Source organism: Dendropsophus ebraccatus, chromosome 1 (assembly GCF_027789765.1).
Source record: "Dendropsophus ebraccatus isolate aDenEbr1 chromosome 1, aDenEbr1.pat, whole genome shotgun sequence".
NCBI lineage: Eukaryota > Metazoa > Chordata > Amphibia > Anura > Hylidae > Dendropsophus > Dendropsophus ebraccatus.
Window position 1 is genome coordinate 199,748,430 of NC_091454.1, and position 26,239 is coordinate 199,774,668.

General features: G+C 44.0%; 2 protein-coding genes across 5 annotated transcripts in view; one reads left to right on the forward strand and one right to left on the reverse strand.

Annotated features, from left to right (window-relative positions):
• Positions 1-26,239, forward strand: part of CDCA2 (cell division cycle associated 2) — a 34,575-nt gene that overhangs the window by 2,563 nt on the left and 5,773 nt on the right. The window contains exons 1-12 of one of the 4 annotated variants that reach the window (XM_069944331.1): positions 14,208-14,258; positions 16,836-17,297; positions 17,698-17,831; positions 18,197-18,326; positions 19,176-19,300; positions 19,611-19,689; positions 19,916-20,109; positions 21,102-21,159; positions 21,751-21,989; positions 22,638-22,719; positions 23,279-23,440; positions 23,531-23,601. In XM_069944331.1, coding sequence (XP_069800432.1) covers positions 16,847-17,297; positions 17,698-17,831; positions 18,197-18,326; positions 19,176-19,300; positions 19,611-19,689; positions 19,916-20,109; positions 21,102-21,159; positions 21,751-21,989; positions 22,638-22,719; positions 23,279-23,440; positions 23,531-23,601 — 1,725 coding nt within the window. In that variant the 5' untranslated portion in view covers positions 14,208-14,258; positions 16,836-16,846. Of the gene's footprint in view, positions 1-14,207; positions 14,259-14,409; positions 14,555-14,576; positions 14,678-16,835; positions 17,298-17,697; positions 17,832-18,196; positions 18,327-19,175; positions 19,301-19,610; positions 19,690-19,915; positions 20,110-21,101; positions 21,160-21,750; positions 21,990-22,637; positions 22,720-23,278; positions 23,441-23,530; positions 23,602-26,239 lie in introns of those variants that run through there. The other 3 variants (XM_069944329.1, XM_069944330.1, XM_069944332.1) reach the window with 3 other exon arrangements.
• On the reverse strand, positions 1,796-14,061 carry KCTD9 (potassium channel tetramerization domain containing 9). Its single transcript, XM_069944334.1, has 12 exons — positions 13,953-14,061; positions 13,461-13,585; positions 12,413-12,456; positions 10,677-10,773; positions 10,493-10,551; positions 8,886-9,014; positions 8,737-8,804; positions 5,532-5,627; positions 4,296-4,445; positions 3,587-3,692; positions 2,847-2,980; positions 1,796-2,765 (listed from the first exon to the last, which is right to left on the reverse strand). The coding sequence occupies exons 1-12, from the start codon at positions 13,998-14,000 to the stop codon at positions 2,649-2,651; spliced, it is 1,173 nt and encodes a 390-aa protein (XP_069800435.1). The 5' UTR covers positions 14,001-14,061; the 3' UTR covers positions 1,796-2,648.

Consider the following 26,239-nt stretch of genomic DNA (forward strand, 5'->3'; position numbering starts at 1 on the left):
GTTTCAATGTGCTTGCTAGCAGTGAGTGAGGAAATTCTCTTAGGGTCCATTTACACAGAAAGATTATCTGACAGATTATCTGCAAAAGATCTGAAGCCAAAGCCAGGAATAGATTTGAAAAGATGAGAAATCAGTGTTTCCTATATGACCCGATTTCTGTTTATAGTCTGTTCCTGGCTTTGGCTTCAAATCTTTCTGTGTAAATGGACCTTTACACTTAGCAATCTGTCCATACCTATCCCTACTAGTAAGTGACCCCTCCTGTCCGCTGCTATTGTACCATGCACTTACCTGGTGATACGGGTGACCAGCAGCACTCCTGTCAGGTGAGGTCTGTCGGCAGGGTCTTACTGCCCCTTATTTATATAGCAGCACAAACAACGCTCTTGCAGTGAAGAGATCACAATGACCCCATTAATCTAAACTTCCTACTGTTTAATCCAGATTAACTCACCCTCAGGTGGATAAACGCTTCACTTTAAGGCTTTAGATGTTGTTTGTGTAGACTCATCTGTCCACAGGAGCCCTGAATCTATTAATCACTAAAATGATGGTTTAAAAAAAAAAAAAAAAAAAGCCCCAGGATGAGAATTTGTCAATGGCTACTACCAATATTTAATACTGGCGTTTTCTCATGTGGCAAAAGGGCTTTGGGCCCAGATAAATTACTTTCCTGTGCTTCTATATATTCCTCCCTGCCTCTGACCCTTTACAGGGTTTATCACTGAGGGATCAGTTTACATGCTGTCTATGTAGAGGAGAGTAGGGAGGTGGGAGGTAAAGGCAAATTCCCACAAAAATAAAATATCTGGTGCAGGCAGGGGCGGAGATAACAATGAACGTAAACATACCTATCCCAGGGTCTTCGCAGCGCTGTATTACTGCTCCCAGATTCACCGCCATAACTAATTTTCCCCCAGTTTCCTGGTACATCACCATTCAGGTGAAAGTAACTGAGACGGATGATGGATTACCTGCTCAGCCACTCGTTGACTGCAGTAGTGTCCCGCCCCAGTTACTGACTGACTCAGCTGGGTTGTGATGTTGCAGAAGGGAGAGCAACAATAGGGCGGTGAGGGTCCAGGAGCGGTGATACTGCGCGGTGGGGGCACAGGCATGGGCAAGTATACTTTCTTTATTATGTTGCCCTCTGCCCTTGCCAAAAGTGTGCTATAGAGATCTAGCAGAGACATCACAGAGACTAGCTTTTACTTACTAGCTCGGGAATAACCAAACATTATATAAACTGCCTGCAGAGTAAAAATTTGATGATGAGTTAAAGAGGTACTCCAGCCCCCCCAAAAAAATCTTTCAAATCAACTGGTGCCAAAGATTTGTAACTTCTATAAAAAAAAAAATCTCAAGTCTTCCAGTACTTATCAGCTTCTGTATGTCCTGTAGAAAGTGGTGTATTCTCTGTAGTCTGGAGAGCAGGAGAGGATTTGCTACTGCTCTGGACAGTTCCTGACATGGACAGAGGTGGCAGCAGAGAGCACTGTGTCAGACTACTCAGAATACACCACTTCCTGCAAGACATACATCAGCTGATAAAGAAGGAAGTAAATCACAAATCTCTGGCACTTTCTGACACCAGTTGATTTGAAGATTTTTTTTTTCTGGAGTACCCCTTTAAATAATGGGTAAAAGGCTGTGTCTGGTATTGCAGCTTAGCCCTGTCCTAGGAATACAAGATACAACTGATAAAGGCAAAGTGGTGCAGTTACCTCTAGCAGAACTGGTGTAATACAATCCTGCTGTATACAGAACAAAAAAAAAAAAAGATGGCCACGCTGAAATCATTCCAAAAATATTTATTGAATATATAGGGGTGGGGGTAACAGTTCAGCATTTTATACTGTCATTTTGCATAACTGAGTAATAGCTTCAGAAGCAGCTTTGACAGATCACATAAGGCACTCGGTAACCCCACAGCGGCTAGGCCGTATAACATGGGGTGATACAGCTAGGATAGGACTTCTCTACCCCTCCCCCCAGATGTGCTACATGGTTCGTAGAAGTCACTTCCACATCTCCTGTACATATACCCTGTATTTGGTCTTCTTTAACCCAGAACCATGCTTCTCCATACAATATCACTTCCTATACATACTGATAACTATTGTGCTACACAATATGGATTGTATATGCATAGAGTATAAAGTTTGCACGCGGTTTGTATACTTTCTTGGCAAACCCCAAAATAGTCGATATATAAAAGAAAAACTGCAGCTCAGGTGACCCCCTATAACCGATAGAGAAAGTCTTTACACTTTCCAGCAGCTAACAAGTAAATGATATGCCAGGATTTAACCCCTTGGCTACCTAACATGTCAGTAACAGACCGGGGCTGAGCAGGCGGCCCCCCACAACGCCGTACACGTTCCTGCTTTCCCAGCATGATTGTAACGCTCCACCTAAACAGTCCAGGAGAAGTTTTGCAGTGAAGCAGGTGCAGGCATGGGTGTAACAGGCTGGGGCTGGATGTATGTAGTGCCCCACCACACGAGGCACGTCTTACAGAGAATCAGTGAGAGTAAATGGTTACGGTACAGAGATTAAATATAACTGTCCCAGCGGTAAGTGCAGTCTGGCGGTGTATCCAGTACACCAGCCATCCAAGGTGAACACTCCAAGGAGATGCTCCGGATCTATCTGACGCTTTGGGACATGTGTAGTGGAGTCAGCATCTCTTCGAATATTGCACCTTTTACATTGGAACCTCGGAGATTGGCTTCCTGGAGGTCACATCCAGAGAGGTCACAGTTCTGGTGGGGAATAGAAAATCAGAAAATGTCGCCTTTTTACCTTTACTGCCTCCAGGTCAGTTATGACCTCTACCCCCTTACCTCCAGGTCTGTCCCTGCTAAGGTGGCGCCTCGCAGGTTGCAGTTCTTCAATTTGGCATTTTTTAAGGTTGCCACCCTTAGGTTTATCCCAGTCATCTGACTGCCCTCCATGTCCACACCCTTCAGATTAGCACCTGGGCAAAGAAAAGAAAAAACAAAAAACTTTTTACCAGGAATTGTTCGCTCTTGTAATATGCAAAATAGCTTTACTCCAGAGAGCTGCCTGTCTAGCGACAGCTATTGCGCATGTAGAATCACTACCACCAGTATGTGTACATGGGTATCAGCCACTCAAGACAGTATCAAAATGGGAAAATAAAATTTAAAGGGGTTTTCTAGACCGCTTTCTTCCAAAAACATGGGAAAAGACGGTAGGTAACTTGTACAGCCACGGCGCAGGACTTGTGAAAACACTCCATGGTGTTGAATGCAATGATAACTTTTAATGAGCATTGCGTTTCAGCTTCGTACTGTCGCCTTTATCAAGCTGCTATAGTAGGAGCTAGAGCTGCCAATACGATGCCGAAACACGTTGCTCATTAAAAGTTTTTATCGCATATGACATCATGGAGTGTTTTCACAAGTCCTGCGCCGTGGCTATACAAGTTACCTACAGTCTGTTCCTATGTTCCTACAGGCGGTGGACGGAAGCCATCAAGTGAGAAGTGACGCCATAGGTGTCTACTCTACACTATGTCCTGGTAAATAACAAAATTTTCTTAGTTTGCTTGGTTTCGAACCTTCCAAATTTGCTTTCAGTCCTGACGGGTCTTCAAAGTTGCAGCCTTTCAGTGAAGCGCCCTCTGCATTGGAGCACAGCATCTTCACACCCTGGAGATTGGCTCCCTGGGTAAGAATAACTTTATTAATACCCACAATAAGGACATTCCCGTTGCCTACCAACCAGGATTCTGTAGTGCTTCTCTTATTGTGGAAATTAGAGATAAGCAAATGACCTTACAAATAAAGCACTTTGTTTGCTCGGTGGTCGTCTTATATGCCGGCTTCCTTTGATTTATGTACCGCTCCTCCCCAGGTGCCTAGAAAAGCTGGATCCAGTCCTAAAAAAACTTCTCACAGTTGCCCAGGACTGGATACAGCTTTCCCAAGCACCCGGGGAGGAGTGGTACATAGATCAAAGGCAGCTGGTGTATAAGCCATCTGCCGAGTAAACAAAGTGCTTCATTCATAACATAAATTTCGCTCATCTCATGTGGAAACTCTGGGGGAGATTTATCAACCATGGTGTAAAGTGAAACTGGCCCTAGCAACCAATCAGATTCCACCTTTCATTTTCCAAAGAGTCTGAGAGGAATGAAAGGTGGAATCTGATTGGTTGCTAGGGGCAACTGAGCCAGTTTCATTTCACACTATGGTTTATAAATCTCCCCCTCTATCTTTACAATAGGACACCACCTTCCCTCATACCCCTCTTACTACACAGCTTACATCTAATACAGATCCGGACAGGTCTGCCCGTTCCAGGCAGGCTCCGCAGAGGTTGGCTTGAGTCAGGTTGCAGCCGCTCAAGTTTGCCATCTTAAAGTTAATATACCGCAGGTCCAGACGAGAGAGATCGGCTCCGCTAAAATTCAAACCCTGCAAAAACAAACCAAAGGGTTAAATCCATCGGAGTGTAATATGTTCTTCTGACCGGGTAGGATATGTTATCTAAACTATAAAAGTTGATGCCACTTTGTCTGAACCATCAATAACCAGTCCTATAGTTACTGCAGGGTATATAGGGCATAGATCAGCCTATGGGGCACCCTTGGTACAAATCAAATGGACACATGAACAGATAGAAATGAACAAACTGTGTATAGTGCAGCGGAATGAGTTGGTGATACAAGATTTACATATAAACTGATTAAATTGTACCCATCGCCCAGTTTCTAACCAGTATTATCGGCACAACTGATCACAGAAATCAATGCAATGTAAAAGTAACGATATGTAACTTTAAAACCATTATAATCAGCTGTTCTACAGCCTGAAATGGTTGAAAACAGAGAGTAATAGGGGGAGATTTATCAAACATGGTGTAAAGTGAAACTGGCTCAGTTGCCCCTAGCAACCAGATTTCACTTTTCATTCCTCACAGACTCTTTGGAAAATGAAAGGTGGAATCTGATTGGTTGCTAGGGGCAACTGAGCCAGTTTCACTTTACACCATGTTTAAAGGGAGCCTGTCACCGGGGACGTGGGCACAGAGCCCGCCCGACCCCCCCGGTGCAGCTCCCGGATACTTACCCTTTGCGATGAGTCCCGTTCCTGGAGCCGGTTCCGGGACGAAGATATGAGCGCCCGAAGCCGTGCGCTCGCTGTATGCAAATGAGCAGAGATGAGTCCGATGCCCATAGAGAATGACGGCTCCGTTATTCTCTATGAGCGTCGGACTCATCTCAGCGGCGCGCGCGCACGGCTTCGGGCGCTGATATCTTCGTCCCGGGACCGGCTCCAGGAACGGGACTCATCGCAAAGGGTAAGTATCCGGGAGCTGCACCGGGGGGGGTGGGGGGGGCGGGGTGGTCGGGCAGGCTCTGTGCCCGCGTCCCCGGTGACAGGTTCTCTTTAATAAATCTCCCCCATAGTGTATATAACTGAATAGCTCAGATGACGTTCACTAAAGTGTTCCTATCCTCTATTGCTGTTGATTATTTTTATTTTATTTTCACTTCTCACCTGACAGCGAAGCTCGGATTTGGTTGGTGTAGCAAGAAGAAACCGTATAAATTCTTTCCTGGAGATGGGGGAGTGATCCTCGGCCGGCTGCGAATTCTATATTAAAATTTAAAATTTACAGTTACAATCATAAATATTAAATGATGACATATAATGCCCCTCAGCTTCCCTGTCAGGGGTCAGAATATAGGCCAGCTGCTGTAAAGAGTGCTCCCTTAATGCAGACTGATGTACACAACTATAATCACATGGGTACGGGTGCTGGAGCTGTGATCATGTGATCACTGCGGTAACCTGACTGTGCCAGATTTCTGGGCTCTGGCTAAAACAGCCATGAATGGAAAAAGCTACAATCTTGGCTATTAAAGTGAATGTACTTAGTAAAGTAATATATATTTTTATATGACGTGTTTGGTGCCGGCATGTAAATCCTGGTGGCGCCGTCCATTTTTCAAACCGCTGCCACCCAGTTTCAGTGATCTGCACTGGGTTCTCTATATGCAAACAGGGTCGCTTGGTGCCTTGGAGGTGGTCCCAGCACCCCCCAGTGTACCCATATCTTTTCCCTAGGTAACGCACAGCCTTCCCAATTAGTACACTGGGCCTCCAGCGCACAAAGCTGTATGTAGAGAAACTGGTGCAAATAGCTGGAACTGGGCAGCAGTGTGAAAAATTGGTGGCACCACCAGTATTTAAGTGCTGGCACCGAACAGGTCGGATAAAAAAAAATATATATATATATTTTTTTTTTTTTTTTTTACTAAGGGAAGTGGTACATTCGCTTTAAGACCCTTATTTACCAGTCAAATAACCAGTCAATGCAATGGTCATCCGCAAGGTGTATTGCCCACAATGTGCCTTTATTGTAAGTGTATGGGAACTGGAGCTTTCACTTTTAGATCAGCATGAGATAACTCCAGTCTCAGCCATTTACCTCCTTAGAAACCAGTCACTTGCAATATGAGTGAACCCAATAGCATGGGCACCATTGGTCATGAGTTGTCATGGTGACCAGCCTAAACTAATGTCCCCAGGCCTGGAATGAATTAGGTAAAAACCGACTGATAACTGTGGGGGAGATTTATCAAACATGGTGTAAAGTGAGACTGTCTCAGTTGCCCCTAGCAACCAATCAGATTCCACCTTTCATTCCTCACAGGCTCTTTGGAAAATGAAAGGTGGAATTTGATTGGTTGCTAGGGGCAACTGAGCCAGTGTCACTTTACACCATGTTTGATAAACCTCCTCCTATATAGTCTCCCAAGTAGATACCAAATTTACATAGGTTTTGTATGTTTTCTTTTACTTATGTATTATAAAAACATTTTTTTTTAAATTTGTTGTTGCACTAGCGATAAACGAAATCATTCACCATAGTACACAGAGCAATAGTACTCAAGTGAAAAATGCCCATTACTGGCCTCTCTGCCTGTCTCTCATGCTCTCCGAGTGCACTGACAGGCAGAACGCGGTCACTACACATAAGCGGGGAGCCGCCCAGATAACTACCTGCCCGCCTCTCCCAGCCGCGCACCAGGGGGGAAATAAATTTTAATTTTTTCCCGTTTAAACTTCTGCTGCAGCTGCGACCAGTATGTGCAAAGCAGCTTTATACAGTGCTCCAGGGAATCATATCAGCCCAATTGGGCTGACTGGTTCCCTTTAAAATTCTCATGTCTTTCAGTACTTATCAGCTGCTGTATGTCCTGCAGGAAGTTCTATATTCTTTCCAGTGTGGAGAGCAGGAGAGGTATTCTATGGGGATTTGCTACTGGTTCGGACAGTTCCTGACACGGACAGAGGTGGCAGCAGAGAGCACTGTGTCAGACTGGGAAAAAATACACCACTTCCTGCAGGACATACAGCAGCTGATAAGTCTTAGAAGACTGGAGATTTTTTTTTTATAGAAGTAAATTACAAATCACTAGCACTTTTTGATTTGTAAGAATATTTTTTTGCTGGAGTACCTCTTTTACGATAATAATATCAAACAACCAATGTGTACACAGACTGAAAGTTTTGCGAAGGTATTAACAATGATTTTATGGTCAGCTCAAAAAATGCTATCAACAACACACAAACGAATTTCCGTTAGTCGCTTGATTGTTGCTTGCAAACACACAGAAAGATTATCGCTTAAATTGGAACAATATAACGATTTTTAACACGATAATCTTTCCATGTACAAGCGCCCTAAGTAGTAAAACAAGCAAAACTTATGGAAATCCCGTATCTTTATAACAGCCAAACTGCAGAGAGAATAATGCTGCTGAAAAATCCATCTTGTCCCATGTAAATCTTACTCTCATACAGCTACATCAAAGGGAAAAAAAAAGTTGTAGCTCTTAGAACAAAGCGGTAAATAAATACAGCCTGAAAATAGGTCAGTCACTAAGGGGTTAAACTAGGCATTTACAGGTACAGGCTATGTCCACTCAAGCGTCCATATTTTTTTGCTTGCATGAATATGTAAAGTGAAACTGGCTCAGTTGCCCCTAGCAACCAATCAGATTCCACCTTTCATTTTCCAAAGAGTCTGAGAGGAATGAAAGGTGGAATCTGATTGGTTGCTAGGGGCAACTGAGCCAGTTTCACTTTACACCAGGTTTGATAAATCTCCCCCAATGGGCACAATATTGGGGCAAATGTATTAAGATTGTCTGTTGTCCGTAGCGACCGGAGCTCAGAATTTTAAATAGAATGTGGTTCGGCATTTGACTCCTAGTGGTTGAAGAAGTTGGATGCAGCCCTACGGAGTCTTGGACACCATGCATACAGCAATAGGCCATAGGCTGTAGGCTGTATCCATGTTTTCCTGGCAGTCCTAGGGCAGCATCCATCTTCTTCAACTCCCGGGAGTCAAATGCCAAGGGTTCGGAGAACGTTGCCAAAGTCTGCTCAACACTAGCCACGCTTCTATCCTTACTTCATAACAACACATATTTAGTAGGTTATTTTAATAGAGTAAAGGTTACTAGTACATATATACAGTACAAATATGTAGGTGGGGTTGTCTATATTGTCCCCCCTCCTTCTTAGAAACAACACCTCTCTCATGTATCAGGCACTGCAGCTTCTTGTCATTCATGGACATAAAGCTAAGCTGCACTACCAGGCAGAACCTGTGGTCAAGAGTGGCGCCGTTTCTGAGGTAAAAAAAACAAACAAAAACAAACAACACATTAAACAGGCAAACCATTCTTACCTTTATCGCCAGTTCCAGATGTTCTATCAGGGAATCTATGCCAAAGAACTTGGCTTCTTCCAAGACTCCTGTAGTATAAGAGCAGTGTTAGTCCTCCCACATATGGGTTTCTCCATAGGGTGAATAGGGAATATCATTGAACTGCTTACCCAGCAGATTGACTCCATCATTGACGATAAGTTGTCCGTGACGTAGATAGTTGAGGATTGGCTCAAAGTATTCAGGGCTGCGATCAATGAGAAAAGCTCCTCGGTGATCCCTCTTATTCCCCCAGGCATCTGGAATGAGTATAGAAGCATATAACAGCACATTATGACTATTACCCCTAGGAGTATTGCACCGTACAGTGAGATATGTCCCCCACTGACTCATACTGCACATTATCTAGCTGCTAGGTCTCTAAAATGTCCATTATGGTCTATGGAGAGGGGAGAGGCTGAGGGGGATGAGTGAGCACGGAGAGGAGAAAAGGCAGCCCTGCACAGCACCATCTCACCAAGTTCCCAAACCAGCACTGAGCAGTCTGAACTGTGAATCCAGCATTTTATGTGCCCAGACAGTCTCCAAACTACACAGCTGCTTGTCTCCTCTTCCTGCTCACTCATTTCCCTTGGCCACAGCACATTATGACTATCATCCCCTATGTGTTATGATGTCCTATTCAGAGTCTTCCCTAGCACAGGTCATCAATATCACAGTGGTGGGGGTCTGACTCCTGACACCCCTGAGGTCAGCTGACTGAGCGGCTGTGCCCATCTCATTTTTGCCACAGTGCCATACATTTTCTAGTGGTGGTGCCTAGTATTACAGTCCAGTCTTTTTCACCTGAGAGGTACTGAGATGCAAGAAGCTGCATTACTAGATGCAACCACTATGAGAATGTATGGCACTATGCCTGGAAGACCTGAGGACATGTATTGGGTTAGAAAGCTGATCATTGGGAAACTAAAGCTGGATGGCCACCAATCTAATAGGACCTATCCTGGGGATAGGCTAGTGCCTAAAGTGTAACTGACATTTAATTGTCACTTTGCAGAAATCAAGTACAAGCAATTAAAAAAAAACTCCATAATAGGTTTTATTAGGCAAAAGCGTTTCCTTCTGTACTCAAAAAGCTGTTTTGCTAACTCACCACCACCACTTCAGAAGAAGCAGGATTTCTGTGTCCATTATGATCTATGGAGAGGGGAGAGGCTGAGGGTGATGAGTGAGCATGAAGAGGAGAAAAGGCAGCCCTGCACAGCACATTATCCTGAAATCTTATCTCACCAAGTTCCCAAACCAGCTCTGTGCAGTCTGACCAGTGAATCCAGTCTTTTTTTGTGCCCAGACAGCCTCCAAACTACACAGCTGCTTATCTCCGCTTCCTGCTCACTCATCCCCCTTGGCCCCTCCATACGTTATAATAGACTCAGCAAACCAATCTTCACTTTGCTCCTCCGTAATGAAGATGGCTTTGCCTCATAATGAACAGATAAGGGAGGGGGGAGGCTGGGAAAAAGTTTTTTTTTGAGTACAGAAAGAGTTTTTTTGCCTAATAAAACCTATTATAGAGTTTCTTAAAATCACTTGTTCTCTCAACCAAGCTTAGACTGAACCCTATGGTGATGGTTTGGTAGTGCTGTATAGAGGGTTTCAATGTGGATGCTGCTTTTGTAAGATATAGATGTGAAAATGCAGCCATATTAAAGCGCTAGGCCCGGCTTACAAGGACCCCACCACCACACACACACTTATTTCTCCGTTCACCACTAACCTCTGTCACTGAACATATGTGACAGCATGCTGTCTGGCTCCTTACTCACTAGTGTAGATCTGGGGAAAGAAAGAAACTGGAGTAGTACTAGGCACTCCTCATGTAGTGGTCCTGATGCTAGGACCTATATACAACATACTCCACCAATGGTACCAGCAGCCCCCGCTATCATGTCATTCCTTACCGTGTAGTGGTGAAATATCGCCCCCCGACATTCAGTGTTAGCCAGTCCGTCTGACCCCCTGTCAGCGGCTCTGTGATCATTGGCTCGTTCTGGTCATCTGTAAAGAGAAAGATAAGGTATTGATCAGTTACAGGCTATAGATATCGGATAGGTAGGGGCCGATCCTTCAGGGTATGTTCACACACCGCAGATCATGTGCAAAGACAGAAGTGAAAGCCAGCCAGGCGCTGTTGTTCAGGTAACTCCAATATAGTTATGAGTTGACAGCAACTTGTCAGCAACTCTATTGTTCCTTCTGAGAGGCAGGTGACTTGTAATGACAACAAGAATGTAGTAGCCTCATGGGTAAGAATTAAAGGGGTTTTCCGAGCAAAACATACTGATAGCTTCCCACAGGAGAACCCAGTCACCGATCAGTGAGGTGCCAACACCCGTCAGGAATGGGGCAGGAAGACGTTTTTCCCATTCATTATGTAGCGGTGGCGAAGTGTAATTGCAGTAACCAGGTCTGGCCACTAGGCAGTGAACGGAGACAACGGCTTCCTGCCCTGTTCACTATGTAGTGTGGGTGCCAAAAAGCAAACAATGCCTAGGCTTACAGGGACCCCCTGCCACTGTGGGTGTATCATGTATATGCATGACCAGCTCTCTTCTGTATACACTCCTTCATGTTTCTGGCTTCTGCTTAAAAGGTGTACAAAAATGTTTCTCTTTCATATCAACTGGTGTCAGAAAATGCCAGGGATTTATCATTTACTTCTATTAAAAAAATCTCCAGTCTTCCAGTACTTATCAGCTACTGTATGTCCTGCAGGAAGTGGTGTAGTCTTTCCACCCTGACACAGTGCTCTCTGCTGCCACCTCTGTCCATGTCAGAAACTGTCCAGATCAGTAGTAAATCCCCATAGAAAAACTCCCCTGCTCTCCAGACTGGAAAGAATCCACCACTTTCTGCAGGACATACATCAGCTGATGAGTACTGGAAGACTGGAGATTTTTTTATAGAAGTAACTTACAAATGTCTGGCACTTTATGACACCAATTGATTTGTAAGAAGAAAATTTTTTTTGCTGGAGTCCCCATGGGGGTCCAACTACCAAGACCGCCACCGCTCACAATCCACAACGAATGGAGTACTCGAGCACACCTGTGCTACCATCACGCCACGCAGACACCCTGAGTGCTCCAATCATTGCTCCCTCATTTTTGGGATCAATGAGCCTCTCGGTGATCAGAGCCGCAGAGATCAGCTTGTGATCCCCTAATCTTGCAATAGTTGATAACAAGCGGAGATGGGAAAACCCCTTTAAAGGAGTTATCCATATTTAAAAAAAAAAAAAAAAAAAAAAAAAACATAGCTGCTTCCAACTTAACTGAGCTGCAATACCGCACACAAACTGAGAACAACAATGGCGCTGTTTCTGAAAAAAAGCAACAGGGGGAGATTTATCAAACATGATGTAAAGTGAAACTGGCTCAGTGGCCCCTAGCAACCAATCAGATTCCACCTTTCATTTTCCAAAGAGTCTGTGAGGAATGAAAGGTGGAATCTGATTGGTTGCTAGGGGCAACTGAGCCAGTTTCACTTTACACCATGTTTAACAAGGGGAAGTCAACTATCCTCAACACCCGAACAACAGACACCACAACATCTCCTGATAGGTCAATGGGCACCATTGTTATTATCCACATTGGTATAAGCTATAACATAAAGCAGATCCATTGAATTTACTCACCGATAATAGATTCCCCATCACTGATGAACAAGACGTCATCATCTCTAGAACATAGAAAAGAGAAAAAAAAACAAAACTTAAATGACACCTGCAAATAGGACGTAACGTGTAATGTAATCCCATCTCCCCAGAATACACCATGACGTCTATCCAGGCCTCCAACTCTCTCTAGTCACGTTATCTGTGGTAGTTAAGGAAGTGTCGGTGTAAGTGGCAGTCATGTCTGTCCACATTCCACAGATGTCTCGGACTGGAAAACCCCTTTAAAGCATTACTGTTGCTTTAAAAAAAAAACATAAGTTTCAATAGGTTGGGGGCTTGTGGATAAACTATGGAAGTATAAGAGGCGGAGTCTGACCCTGAAGACCCTAAGGCTAAGCTAAAGCTTTGGCTGTCCATGCATGATGGGAGTTGTAGTTCTGCAACAGCTGGAAAGCCAAGCAATAATTTAAAGGTTATGACTACTGTTCTGACTATGGCCGACCAATGGAAACTTATGTGTTTTACACTCACTTGGGCAGCAAAACTCTTAGGCCTTATTCACATGTTCGTTTTTCTGTCCGCACACAGGGCCAATGTTATTCTGTGGCCCCGTTCAAATGTCTGTATGGGGCCGCATTGCGGCCCCATACAGACATTTGAACGGGGCCATAGAATAACATTGGTCCTGTGTGTGGACGGAAAAACGAACATGTGAATAAGGCCTAAGAATGTTGCTGCCCAGGTGAGTGTAAAATCCATCCGTTTCCATTGGTCGGCCATGGTCGCTGTGTAGATGACATGTTAAACACTAGATTAGTGTTCATCAACTATACCTCCCATCAGATGAGGGTTGTGGTTTAGAAACAGCTGGTAAGCCAAAGGCTGGAGCACCACGCCATGGGGAACCTTCCTCTGTTGCAAAACTACAATTCCCATCATGCCTCAGCCGCCCGAAGCTTTGCTTGATGGGAGTTGTAGTTCTGCAATAGTTGTAGGGCTGACAGTTCCCCATCCCTGTTATACACCATCACATAAGTGATTGGGCGCAGTTCAGACTCTGCCTTACCTGATCAGGGCGATATCATCGATCAGCCCTCCTTTATCGTTGTAGACGCCCGTCGCCCGGATTCCTAGCTTTGAGCCGGCGAGAGAGAGAACGTCTGAGATTGTGGATCCATAGAGCGCCACCACCTGAAATAGAGACATAGCGCTTATAGACTGTAGACAGACACAGGACGGGCCATAGAGCGCCACCACCTGAAATAGAGACGGAGCGCTTGTAGACGGAGACGGGACGGGCCATAGAAGAGGCAGCTATCACTCTGGGGCTGGAACGTGCTCCGGGCAGCCATCACTTTCTGTCTCTACTTTGGTAACTTTTAGTAGTAACTTATGGAGCACAGGACAAGGCACAACCATGATCAAATCAACATCTATTAGTTACATGCATGGTTGCTGCCCTATAGGGATGGAGAATGGACATGCCCTTTAAGTGGCTGTAGTTATATAACCCTATGGTTAGACCCTATCTCCCTCAGATCCTCTGCCCAGTACTCACCTTCCCATGCCGGGCATTCCCCTTGACGAACAGGGTGACCCTCTTCATACTCAGGGTCTCCCTCCCAACTCCAGCCGCCTCTCCAGCTAACCCGGAAGACTGAAGCTGAACAACGTGACAGCGAGAAACGCCAACCAATCACAGTCATCCTGGGAGAACCCGGCGGCCAATCATAGCCGACCTGGGCGGAGCTTTGTCACCTCCAATAGCGTGCGCCTCTAGTAACTTTTCATTGTGATGCATGCTGCGCCACCTACTGTTTCTGCCACTAATTACTTGTGTTCGTTTCCTCGGGAAATCTAATCAGTAAGTCCACCATCTTTACTTTGGGCAAGGACACAAAAACTGCCTCCATAACAGTATACAGCAATAAAGATGGAGTTTTGGGTGTCAGTAGAAAGCAACGCGCATGCGTCCCTTCGACGCATGCGCTATAGCAACAGACTCACTGGTTCGTTCGGTACTTTTTTTTGTAACCGTTACCGGTATCCATCCGCGGACTTTTACGCTCCTACTCTTCATGGCTGCTTTCATGTATGACTTTCATGGACTACTCATGTCTAGCGATGTGGATATTGGTGTCTGCCACTGGATTGGAACTTGTAAGGGAGATCGCGAACCGCTGTTATGTGGGACTATTTAGCTTGGGCGGAGGGATCGGGTAGCAAAGCGGTAGATTTGAATTTGAACCAGTAGGAAGAGGTGTCAGCGCCGTGCGGCTGCCTGTATGTAGCTTTGTCTGTCTATGTATGTAATTGTATAGATAGTATACGGGTGTATATCTGTGTGTTCATATAATTGTGTGCATGTATCTGCCATCTTTGTGTATATATAGTTGTATATGTACATATGTAGGATTGTGTATGCATGAATGTGTATACATATCTATAGATGTAGTGTATGACTGTGTGTGTATATATGTGTATATAATTGTGTATGTAATTGTGTATGCATGAATGTGTATACATATCTATAGATGTAGTGTATGACTGTGTGTGTATATAATTGTGTATGCATGAATGTGTATACATATCTATAGGTGTAGTATATGATTGTGTGTGTGTGTGTATATCTATCTCTATATGTGTGTATATAATTGTGTATGCATGAATGTGTATACATATCTATAGATGTAGTATATGACTGTGTGTGTGTATGTATATGTGTATATAATTGTGTATGCATGAATGTGTATACATATCTATAGGTGTAGTATATGATTGTGTGTGTGTGTGTGTATATCTATCTCTATACGTGTGTATATAATTGTGTATGCATGAATGTGTATACATATCTATAGGTGTAGTGTATGACTGTGTGTGTGTGTGTATATATGTGTATATAATTGTGTATGCATGAATGTGTATACATATCTATAGGTGTAGTGTATGACTGTGTGTGTATATATGTATATCTCTATATATATATATATATGTGTATACAATTGTGTATGCATGAATGTGTATACATATCTATAGGTGTAGTATATGATTGTGTGTGTGTGTATATAATTGTGTATGCATGAATGTGCTCATGAATCTAGATGTAATATGTGATTGTGTGTGTGTGTGTGTGATAGATATATATACACACACACACTGTGTATGTATAATTGTGTATGCATGAATGAGCACATGTATCTATAGATATAGTATATAATTGTGTTTGTGTGTGTATATATATTTATGTATGTGTATATAATTATGTATGCATGAGTGTGTGTGTATGTATGTGTATATATATATATATATATATATATATATATATATATATATATATATGATTGTGTTTCCGTGTGTATATATAAAATTGATATATATATATATATATATATATATATATATATATATATATATATATATATGATTGTGTTTCCGTGTGTATATATAAAATTGATATATATATATATATATATATATATATATATATATGATTGTGTTTCCGTGTGTATATATAAAATTGTCTATGTACGGTATATGTCTATCTGTATGCTTGCATGCATGTGCACATATATCTATAGGTTGTGTATGTATATATGTACAGTATTTCTATATGTGTTACACATACACACAGACGTATGCATGCATGTGTATCTATAGACATGTACATATAAATGGTTCTATATATATATATATATATATATATATATATATATATATATATGCGTGTATATGTACATTATGTCTATATGTCGTGTATATATACACACACGTACATGTCTATAGATATGAAAGTGTACATATATGTATAGATACATGGTTGTTTATGTATATCTGTCGTATGTATGGTATATTTATCTATATGCGTTATACCTATACACACGTGTTTGTACATGTGTGTAGTTGTACACGTATGTGTCTTCTATGTGAAAATGTATTTTTGCCTTGTGTATACATTGTCCTACTATCTATATACATACTATCATGTAGGTGCTATGTGATGATGATGTCTTTACTTACAGTAGTCAGTTGCTTTGTGGATGGTATGAGATCTCTGTATAGTATTAGGTGTGTACTCATTTCTGTAATGCTGTTTACTGAGTTATTATACTTGCTCTGTATCAGCTTATCACACATTGGGAGTTCATGTGACCATCAGCCCCCATATGAGCTGGTACTGTTGTGTGTTGTCCGCCCCATGTCACATGATGGGCACGTTTGTTCGCCCTTTGGATACATGGCATAACAGATCACATGATTCTTCTATACTCTATTGGCTGGAGAAATCTAAGTTGTTTTATTAGTGTGTTTGTCACTTTGGGATTTTTCACTTGTGATTGAGACACCCTTTATTTACATGTCCTGTGTGTATGGATTGTATAGAAGTCTATGGATGTCATCTGTCAATTTCTTCATGACTTGTTCCATATGATTTTGGTCCTAGGTGAGACTGTAATGGCGAAAAGGAACGTCCTCCAGGAGATCCCCGTCCAGGTGCCTCAGACTGAACAGCAGTCCTATGAAGTCGTATCAGAGGATGAGGGAGCAACCCCATACAACAAGCAGATGTCCTCTATGGAGCGGCCCCACTCCAGATACATCAGCAATGATGAGTCCAAGGAAAACATCACCCCCATCCAGTTTGATGATATTTTTAAGGACAAGAAGAGTCAAGTGAAGCTATTGGGCAGCAGCAATATGGGTGATCTCCTGGGTGAAGAAGACAGCCCTTTGGCTTGGCTGGAGCCCAGTTGTTCTTCAAATGGAGCTGGGGATATATCCACTCCCAAGAGGAAAACAGAGGGGTCATCTAATGATCTGCAGCCATGTACCACACCAATGGACTTCTCTACTGTCACTGTGGGTGATCTGGGGATCTCTAGTGAAAGCTTCACCAAGTGTGTAGGTAAGGGGCATTAGTATTATGGAATATATAGATAAAGGCTGTATACCACGACTGACCGAACAGCTGTATGTATCAGGATATAAAGTAAGAGGGCTGTATACATTCATACCACTCCTTTTACCAGTAGTCATTGAGGCTGGTCTTGGTGCTAAAGGACCTGGGCAGGACTGGTATCCATCAAAGGGGTGTCCCTGCTGCTCTTTGGCATCTGGATGTCTATATACCAGCTACTATGATGATGTATGGACGTCATAGAGGGAGAAGTCCTGTAGGAGGCTGCTGCCAAGGAACCTACAGATTATATTTGGGCGGCTCCCTGTTCTGATATTAGTTCTTGACCTCTTTTGTTTATATGTTTTCATTGCATCTTTCTCTTATTTGGTTTGTGTTTTATGTACAGGAAAATCCCCCAGATCCTTGCATAAACACAGACGCAGATCCACAATTGGGGTCAGAGGGTCTCCCGAAATGAACTTCCTGATCCGTCAGATCGCGTTGCAGAGAAGCAATAGGAAAAGCGAGCCAGACCCCATGGTAAATGCGTGATCTGTACTAAGCACATCTGTGAATCCAGTCTATGGGTGCGTGCACGCTACTGAGTACGTGCGTAAAGGCCGCTTCGGATTCCGCCGCTGGCCCCTGCTCGCCGGCTGTGCCATAGACTCCATTCTAGGCACAGACTGATTTCGCCGTCCGTCAAAAGAATTGACATGTGAATTCTTTCAGTGGACGGCGGAATCCGCCCAGCCATAAAATGTTGTTTATGGCACTGGTGGCCATTGACGGAATCCTCAGCGGCCTTTACGAACTTACTCCGTATTGTGCAAGCACCCTCTGTGTGGAAATGGTCCAATAAGGTGAACAGATTATGAATGGTTTATTTCCCTTTGGCCTCCCAGGATAGCCCCTTCACATCTCCACGTAACTCCTTACTGAGAGAGAAAATCTCTGCATTCAGGAACGCTTTCCAGGCGGTTGAGGAAACAGAAGGAAAAGTGTCTTTCCCAGGATTTTCAGAGACTGAAGAAGGTGAGACCAGGCTGGGGTGGGCTTGAACAATTCTGACGTGTCAGAAGTTTTAATGGGGTCCCTGGTGCTGTACCTGCCACTGATTCCTAAAATTAATGGCACAATGTCCATTCTTTCTGCTTAGAGAGAGGTGTAAAAAGTATACGGATTCATAGAAAGTCTATGCACATCTATACACTGCAGAAACAGGTGGGCATATTGCTGCTGCAAGTTTATTTTAGCGATCAGTGGGGGTCTTAGCAGCCTAAAAACCTCTGATATCTCTGACATGTCAGATATTCTTAAAGTGGTACCCTTTAAGGTGGTTATTCCATAATATCACCTTATCACTTATCCAGAGGAGATATGACCCAGTGATCATGAGAACAGAGTTTCCTTGTGCCCCTATGTGAGAGGAGCAGTATTTCCATGCCATTTAAACTCTATCCACAGTCTATTCACACTACGGAATACCGGTGGATTCCGCAGCTCAACCCTGCTCGCGGACGAATGCATCTCCGCTGGTCCCATAGGCTTCGTTCTATGGTTTGCCAGATTCCGCCGTCCCCCTGAAGAATAAGTGGGTTCATTCTGCGGGCGGACGGCGGAATCTGGCAAACCAAAAAATGAAGCCTATAGGACCAGCAAAGATGCGTGTCCGTGAGCTGTGGAATCCGTGGCGGGTGATCCGCCGGTATTCCGTAGGGTGGACATACCCTAAGACTGCCAAAGATAACAGAGGGCAATGGGTACTTAGAAATTACTGTGGTCTAATGGAAATACATAGTAAACTAAACCGAAGACACAAGAAATAATTCTAGTCCTTTCTTAAGGTGTAGCCTGTTTTGCCATTGTCCTTTGTATTTTAAGGTGTTGCAGGTAAGGAAGAAGTGAGATCCGAACCACCAGAGAAAAGGAAGAAAGTATGTGACACTACGGCTCCGGAAGCCTCCACTGCTGTGCATGAACCCATAGTAACGTTACGTCCACCACTGGTATGTACCATGCAATGTAAGGACAGAGTTCTTGTATAACTTAACAGGATTACAACATTTTTGTTCTTTTCTATTAATTCAACCCCAGGACATGCCGCCTTGTCATAATTCATGACTTGACCATGTTTCTTAGCATACCTTGCATGCTCCCCATATATGTATATTGAAGAGGTGGTGTTCAGTATGAACATACTACTTACGCTGGCTCATATGGCTTCTCAGGTCTGAAGTAATGGAAGTTTATCATTGTAATGGAGGATCTTGTTATCATTGATTTAAGCCACACTCTTTCTGTATCCTTTCTTTTTAGAAATCTGTGCCAGAGAAAACCTTGGAATCTGATAGCTCTTTGGCATCTGGATTGTCCACTGACGTCCTCGGTAAAGCAGGTGAGATGACAATTTTTCTGCAGATTTTCTTGTTGAAGCAAGACTCCTGGGCAAGATGATGAGACGGTATAGCAGTGCCCATTGCAATAATAAAGACTCCCTATCCCCTTCTGATAAAGAGATGCAAAGCCGACCCCCTTATGTTATATCAGACTAGATTTGGCTTAGGTTGTTTGGCCTCTGGTCTCCCGCTTCCTGAATTATCCTTTTTCTCATCATATCACAGAAGAGGTGAAGAGTGAAGAGGACCAAGTCTTACCAAGTTCTTCGAGAAGCCGTAAAAGAAAGGTGATGTTCTCAGGTCTTCTTAGTCCTCCAGAACCTGAGCAGTCCCTGCTGCTGAAATCAGAAGCTTCCCCTGGACCAGTCCTGAAACCTGCACTAAAGAAGACTCCTAGAAGAGAGTTTTCTCACTTCCAGGTATGTAGATAGATGGAAGGATACAATCAGATCCACCATGTTGTGCTTGTGATGAGAGATGCCTACAGTGGTGTAGATCAGTCGTTTCATCATTCGGGATCTGGGTGCCGAGACCCCCACCAGTCACTAGACTGCGCAGGGACAAATGCTCTGCTAAGGGCTTCTCCTCTTTGTTCTATAGATCCATTATAGAGTCTGCATCGGGAGCAAGATGGGGAGAGCTGTGCTTAGCTGACCAGTCTATATGACATGCTACAGTTTAAAGGAAAAGCCCCATGAAGCTAAAGAAAATCAGAGGAAGGCAGGCGAATGCAGGAACTTAATAATAATCAATGTATACTTACCCATCCCCGTGCCCTCGCATCGCTGCCTTACAAATATCTGCCAGCCGCCGCCGGTACATAACGTATCCTGGTGATTGCCAATCAGTAACTGGGGGGGGGACACCACTGCAGTCACTAACTGGCTGAGCAGGCAATCCATCAGCCGGTCCATGACATTGCAGCAGAAGGGGCCGTGGCATATACGGAACCTGGCCGAAAATGAGTTCCGTTGGCTGCACAGAAGAGGTAAGAGCAGCGCTACAAGGGGATGGGTAAGGTATCCATTGTTTATGTTCCTGCACTGCCTCAGTCGTCATGTTTTTTTTTGTAGTTTTTTTTTTTTGTTTGTTTCATGGGACTACTCCTATTGTTCCGACATGCCATAATATTATAGTTGGTGTGGATCCAACCTATGGAGGCCATGGTAATGCAAAGCACAAAGGTACAGAAATCCTTTTATCTTCTCCGTGCATAGCCAAGGGGCCATAGACACAATGCAGTGTTATAGGGGACCTGTCAGAGCTGTTGGATTTTCTCCAGGATTAGTGGCAGCCAGAGGAACCTTTTCTCAGTGATGTTGTACCACATGTAGAGGTGTCCTGGTTAATCCATAAAGTTTATACAATGTGATTGAGAAAATCCTCTACTTACAGGGTTGTCTTTTTACAGGTTGGATTTGCAGAGGAGAGCAGAGTTTTATTTTCCTTACAAGAATCCTCAGACAATGGTGAGAATCTCACGCTTTCATTTGACACTTATTACGGTTAGACACACATGGGTCATGTGCAATGAGTAGCCACTTAGAGACCCCATCTAGTAGCACATATTACCTTTTTTGCAAAATTCAATGACGTATATTCCACTAGGTGAAATTATTCTGCAGGAACCTTGTCCCACATGGACAGGATCACAGTAGCGGCAAATTAGATACTGACCTGGTCCCAGAGATGCTCTATAGGATTATCTGGGGACTATGAAGGTTGGGAAACAAGGAAAGTTAATTGTTCTTGAAATCAATCCATGCTATGCGCCCCTTGTGGATGGTGCATTGTCCTGCCATAAGGAACACAGCTGCCATGAAGGGCTGAACTTGTTCGCCCACAATGCTTAAATAGGCCCTACTGTCCAAACATCCATCCCCAGGTAACAGAAGGCCCAAGGTGTGCCAAGAAAACCTTTCCTTGCTGATTATACCATCTACAGCTTGCAGAACTGTGAATGCAGCTCTTGCTTATACACCAGGCTTTCAGTAAAAGATGGATACACAGCTTGCAGAATATCTTAGTAACCCATGTTTATATTTTTTTTATTTCTTAAGAGGATAACACAGAGGTTAATAAACCAGAAGATTCGATGAAGAAAAAGAAGAAGGTGACCTTTGGACGGGAGCTGAGTCCGGAGCTGTTTGATAAAACCCTCCCGGCTAACACTCCTCTGCGTCGTGGCAGCACCCCGTATAACCACCAAAAAGTAGAGGCCTCTCCATCCTCAGAACAAGCGTCCGGCCAGAGCCCATGTGATCCTATGTCACAGCCTGACTTTGATGATAAGGATGAGGTGTGTGTGCAGCTTGTCTGCCCTTCCTGTTATATTATGAGAGTTATCTGCACCTTCACATACGGTTCTGCCCGCTCTCCTGATATGTATTAGTCCAGGCTAGGGCTGGGCGATTAATCAAATTAATTTGCCCAGTATTTGAAAATCGATTTTTATTTTTTATTTTTTTTGTGAAAATCGTAAACTCTGGTCGGCTGGTGGGTGCGGCGGAGGTACGGGCTGGCAGCGGGGCCTGGCGAGGTGCCGCGTGTGCTCCCCTCCTGGCAGCACATGGAGGTCACCGGTCTCTTAAACAGGAGGAGGCCGCAGGGACAACTGAGTTTGGGTGACTGGGGCAGAGGTGATAGCGTTGCTGCAGTTACTGGAGCTGTACAGTAGCGACGCTATCACCTCTTCCCCAGTCACCCGAACTCATTTGTCCCTGCGGCCTCCTGCTGTTTAAGAGACCGGGGACCTCCGTATGCTGTCAGGAGGGGAGCTCGCCCGGCACCTTGCCACGCTGCCAGCCCCGTACCTCTGCCGCGCCCGCCAGCCAACCCGACAAAGGCAAGCGTCATGTCCAGCTGTCTATTCATCCATACACTTTCAGGAGGTGTTAACATGATTTTGTGATGTCTCCATTAAACTGTCCCTTCTGCTCTCATCTAGGAGGTGACACTTCAGCCGCTCTCGCTTTGCTTTGATTCTGAATCTTCTGACAGTGACTCTGCCACATCCTCCTCTTTGCCAGGTACGTATGGCCTGTGTGTTTATAGGGGATATTCCAGCCAGGAGAATGTATCCCCTCTTCCCTGGATAGATCATACAGACTACATCAGAGAGGTTCTGCCCCAGTTACCTGATCAGGGAACCCATTTCTCCCCAGTTGCAAGAGGCATTTGTATAGAGTGGCAGCACAGCATATACCCTCCCCGTCCTCTGTCTATGGCATGGATGAGGACAATTGAGTACAAAGGTCAGACCCCTACCAATCGAGAATAATTATAAATGCGTCTGGCTGGAATACCCCTTTATCAGAGACCCAGTGCTGGCTATGAATCTGTATCTGTACTGACTAGAGATGAGCGAACCGGGTTTGAGTCGATCCAGACCGGAACTTTCGCCATTTGATTAGCGGTGGCTGCTGAACTTGGATAAAGCCCTAAGGCTATGTGGAAAAGATGGATATAGAGCTTTATCCAAGTTCTGCAGCCCCACCTAATCAAATACCGAACGTTCAGGTTCGGATCGACTCGAACCCGACCCCGGTTCGCTCATCTCTAGTACTGACCATATGCAATTCTGTGCAGCTTTGCTTCCAGAGCACAAAGAGCAGTGTGATCCTATAGAGGAAGAAGGAGCCTCAGGTCATATAAGTGTGTCTGATGACAATGAACCAGGGACATCTTCCTCTGAACCTGTAGAGGAGGGCGGTGCAGATGTATCTTTGTCGGGTGCAGATATTGTGAACGGTAAGTGCAGGTCCTGTATTGACAACATCACTGAAGGGAGTTTCTTTGCCGGAATACTTTTACTATAATTTTTTATTTTTTTCGTCATAGAATCTTTCATTTCTCCACCAGAAGTCTCGCCGTCCCGCACTAGAAAGCTTCGCTCCACTGACAAGCGGAAGGTAAGTTCTATATTATATAGATTCTTCTTAAACTGAAGAAGTACTGGCGATTTATAAGAAACTTTGTGGTTGGGTTTATTAGGCAAATATACCATTATCTGCATTCAAAAATACTTTTCCCAGGTCCCCCCCTCCCTTCCTCTTTTCCATTCACTGCTCATTATCAGGAAATTGTTTGTTGCATCAGACATGCCCATGTCTGTTCTAGCTCAGTCATGCAGCTGTAAATTAACTCTTTGTTGTCCTGTTTTGGTGCCTCATCTCCCTCCACCCCTCCCATCTCCATAGAGAACAATGAAGACAGGGGGGAGAGCTTCAAACTGCTTCCTCACGATAAAAATGCATTTTTCGGATAATAAACACAATTACAAAGTTTCTTAAAATCACCTGTACTACTGATTTCTGACGCGTTGTGGTCGCAAGCAGTTTTGCAATTTACTCTTAAGGACGGAGCCAATTTTCGTTTTTGCGTTTTCGTTTTTTCCTCCTTGTGCTTATAAGGCCATAGCACTTGCATTTTTTCACCTAGAAACCCACATCAGCCCTTATTTTTTGCGTCACTAATTGTACTTTGCAATGGCAGACTTATTTTTTGCATAAAATATGCTGCGAAACCAGGAAAAAAAATGCGCAGTGAAATTGAAAAAAAAAAAACGCAATTCTTTTTCTTTGGAGGGTTTTCGTTTTTACGCTGTTTGTCCTATGGAAAAACTGACATGCTATATATGTTCAAGTCGGAACGATTAAAACAATATGCAACTTGCATAACTTTTATATTATTTAATGGTTTAAAAAAAATAAAATAAAACCTTCTACAGCAAAAAACATTCCTTAAAATCACTCTATTCCCATGCTTATAACGCTTTTATCCTTTGGTCTATGGGGCTGTGTGAGGTGTAATTTTTTTACGCCATCTATTCTTTCTATCGGTAACTTGATTGCGTGTAAGCGACTTTTTGATCGCTTTTCATTACAATGTTTCTGGATTTGATGCGCCCAAAAAATTTAGCTTTTTGACGGGTATTTGCGCTTATGCCGTTTACCTTGCGATATCAGGAATGTGATAAATTAATAGTTTGTGCGATTACGCATGCGGCGATACCATATGTTTCATTTATTTTTATTTGTAAAATGGGAAAAGGGGGGTGATTCAGACTTTTTTTTATTAGGGGAGGGGATTTTGTATTTATAAGAACATTTTCAAACACCCCCATAACCCCCCCCCCCACTTTCACATTAATTTGAAGTCCCCCTGGGGAACTTCTAATACAGCTACGCTGATCTCTCATAGAGGTCAGTGTAGCTGTATAATACAGCACCGATCCATCAGATCGGTGCTCTATTGCTTTGGTCTGCTGCAGACCATTGCAATAGAATACCGAGGCGGGATCAACGTCATTGCGTCGCTGAGGCCCGGTAAGACCAAGGGATCCCCCCCTCGGCGATTGCATTGTGGGGGGGATCCCACCACTAGACACCAGGGATGGGCTGCATCTAACAGTGTTAATTAGCAAGAGCGGCTATCGGCCCGCTCCCGCTAATAGCCGTGGTCCCGTGCTGCAGATAGCAGTCGGGATCGCGGCAGTTCAGAGCAGGGTCGCGGCGCGGCCCCCCTCTGAACTCCCCTTGTGGGCATATGCCCCTATGAGGTTAAACGGTAACTATTAGTAAGTTAGATGAATGTAACCTGCTGATAGCCCCCTATAGCGCCAGGGACGCTGAGGAGATAGGCATATCTCTTACCTTCCTCCTTGACGCCGGTCCTGCGCTGTAATGGTGCATTTACACAGAAAGATTATCTGACAGATTATCTGCCAAAGATTTGAAGCCAAAGCCAGGAATGGATTTGAAAAGATGAACAATCTCAGGCTTTCCTTTATCACCTGATCTCTGTTTATAGTCTGTTTCTAACTTTGGCTTCAAATCTTTGGCAGATAATCTGTCAGATAATCTTTCTGTGTAAGTGGACTCTTAGTCGGGGTAAACTCCACTCCGGAGCACTGTTAGGAGCACTGCCGCGTCATCTGGCCTGTCCCTTCTAGTGATAATCAATGGAGCGGGCCGGATGACAGTGCTCCTAACACATACCTTCCTTTTCAGCGTCCATGACGCTATAGGGAACTACCGGTATCGACAGGTTAGATTTGTATTCTATGTTTAAATGTAAAGGTGTCTCCCTTTACTGCACATGTGTACAGCTGCTACGCATCCACATTCTGTAGTAGAGAATCCTGGGGGTGCTCGCATTGTAGGGTCAGCTCTCCTGTCACACAGCACCAAAACCTCTGTAACCACACAGTCACATTATACTAACTGAATTCTTGCATAACAAAGAGCATTGTCTCCTGGTAAGCTGCAGAGCTGATCATATTATTAACAAAAGTTAATAATTAGCCTATGTTAATTGCCCTCAGTTGATCTACAACCTGCATTATGGACAGGTGTCTTTCCCTGCATAAGTGCGCAAAGGACTGAGACTATCTGTGTTTGATCTCTCTTTATGAAAAAATATCAGGGGTCCATTCAGCAGGTGATGCGGTTATTGTCCTGAAAAACAACTTTTAAACTTGCAGCCCTGTGTCAAACTTCCGTGGCCTAGATTGTGTATGCATTAGGCTGGTACACCCTCTCTGTCCGT

Excerpts from the sequence above, each read along its gene's own strand:
- KCTD9 (XM_069944334.1), bottom strand. The coding sequence starts at position 14,000 with ATGAAGAGGGTCACCCTGTTCGTCAAGGGGAATGCCCGGCATGGGAAG. Across the intron at positions 9,015-10,492 it reads ACATATGTTCAGTGACAGAG|ATGCCTGGGGGAATAAGAGG; the intron begins GTTAGTGGTGAA and ends TACTCATTCCAG. Across the intron at positions 8,805-8,885 it reads TGATGGAGTCAATCTGCTGG|GAGTCTTGGAAGAAGCCAAG; the intron begins GTAAGCAGTTCA and ends CTTATACTACAG.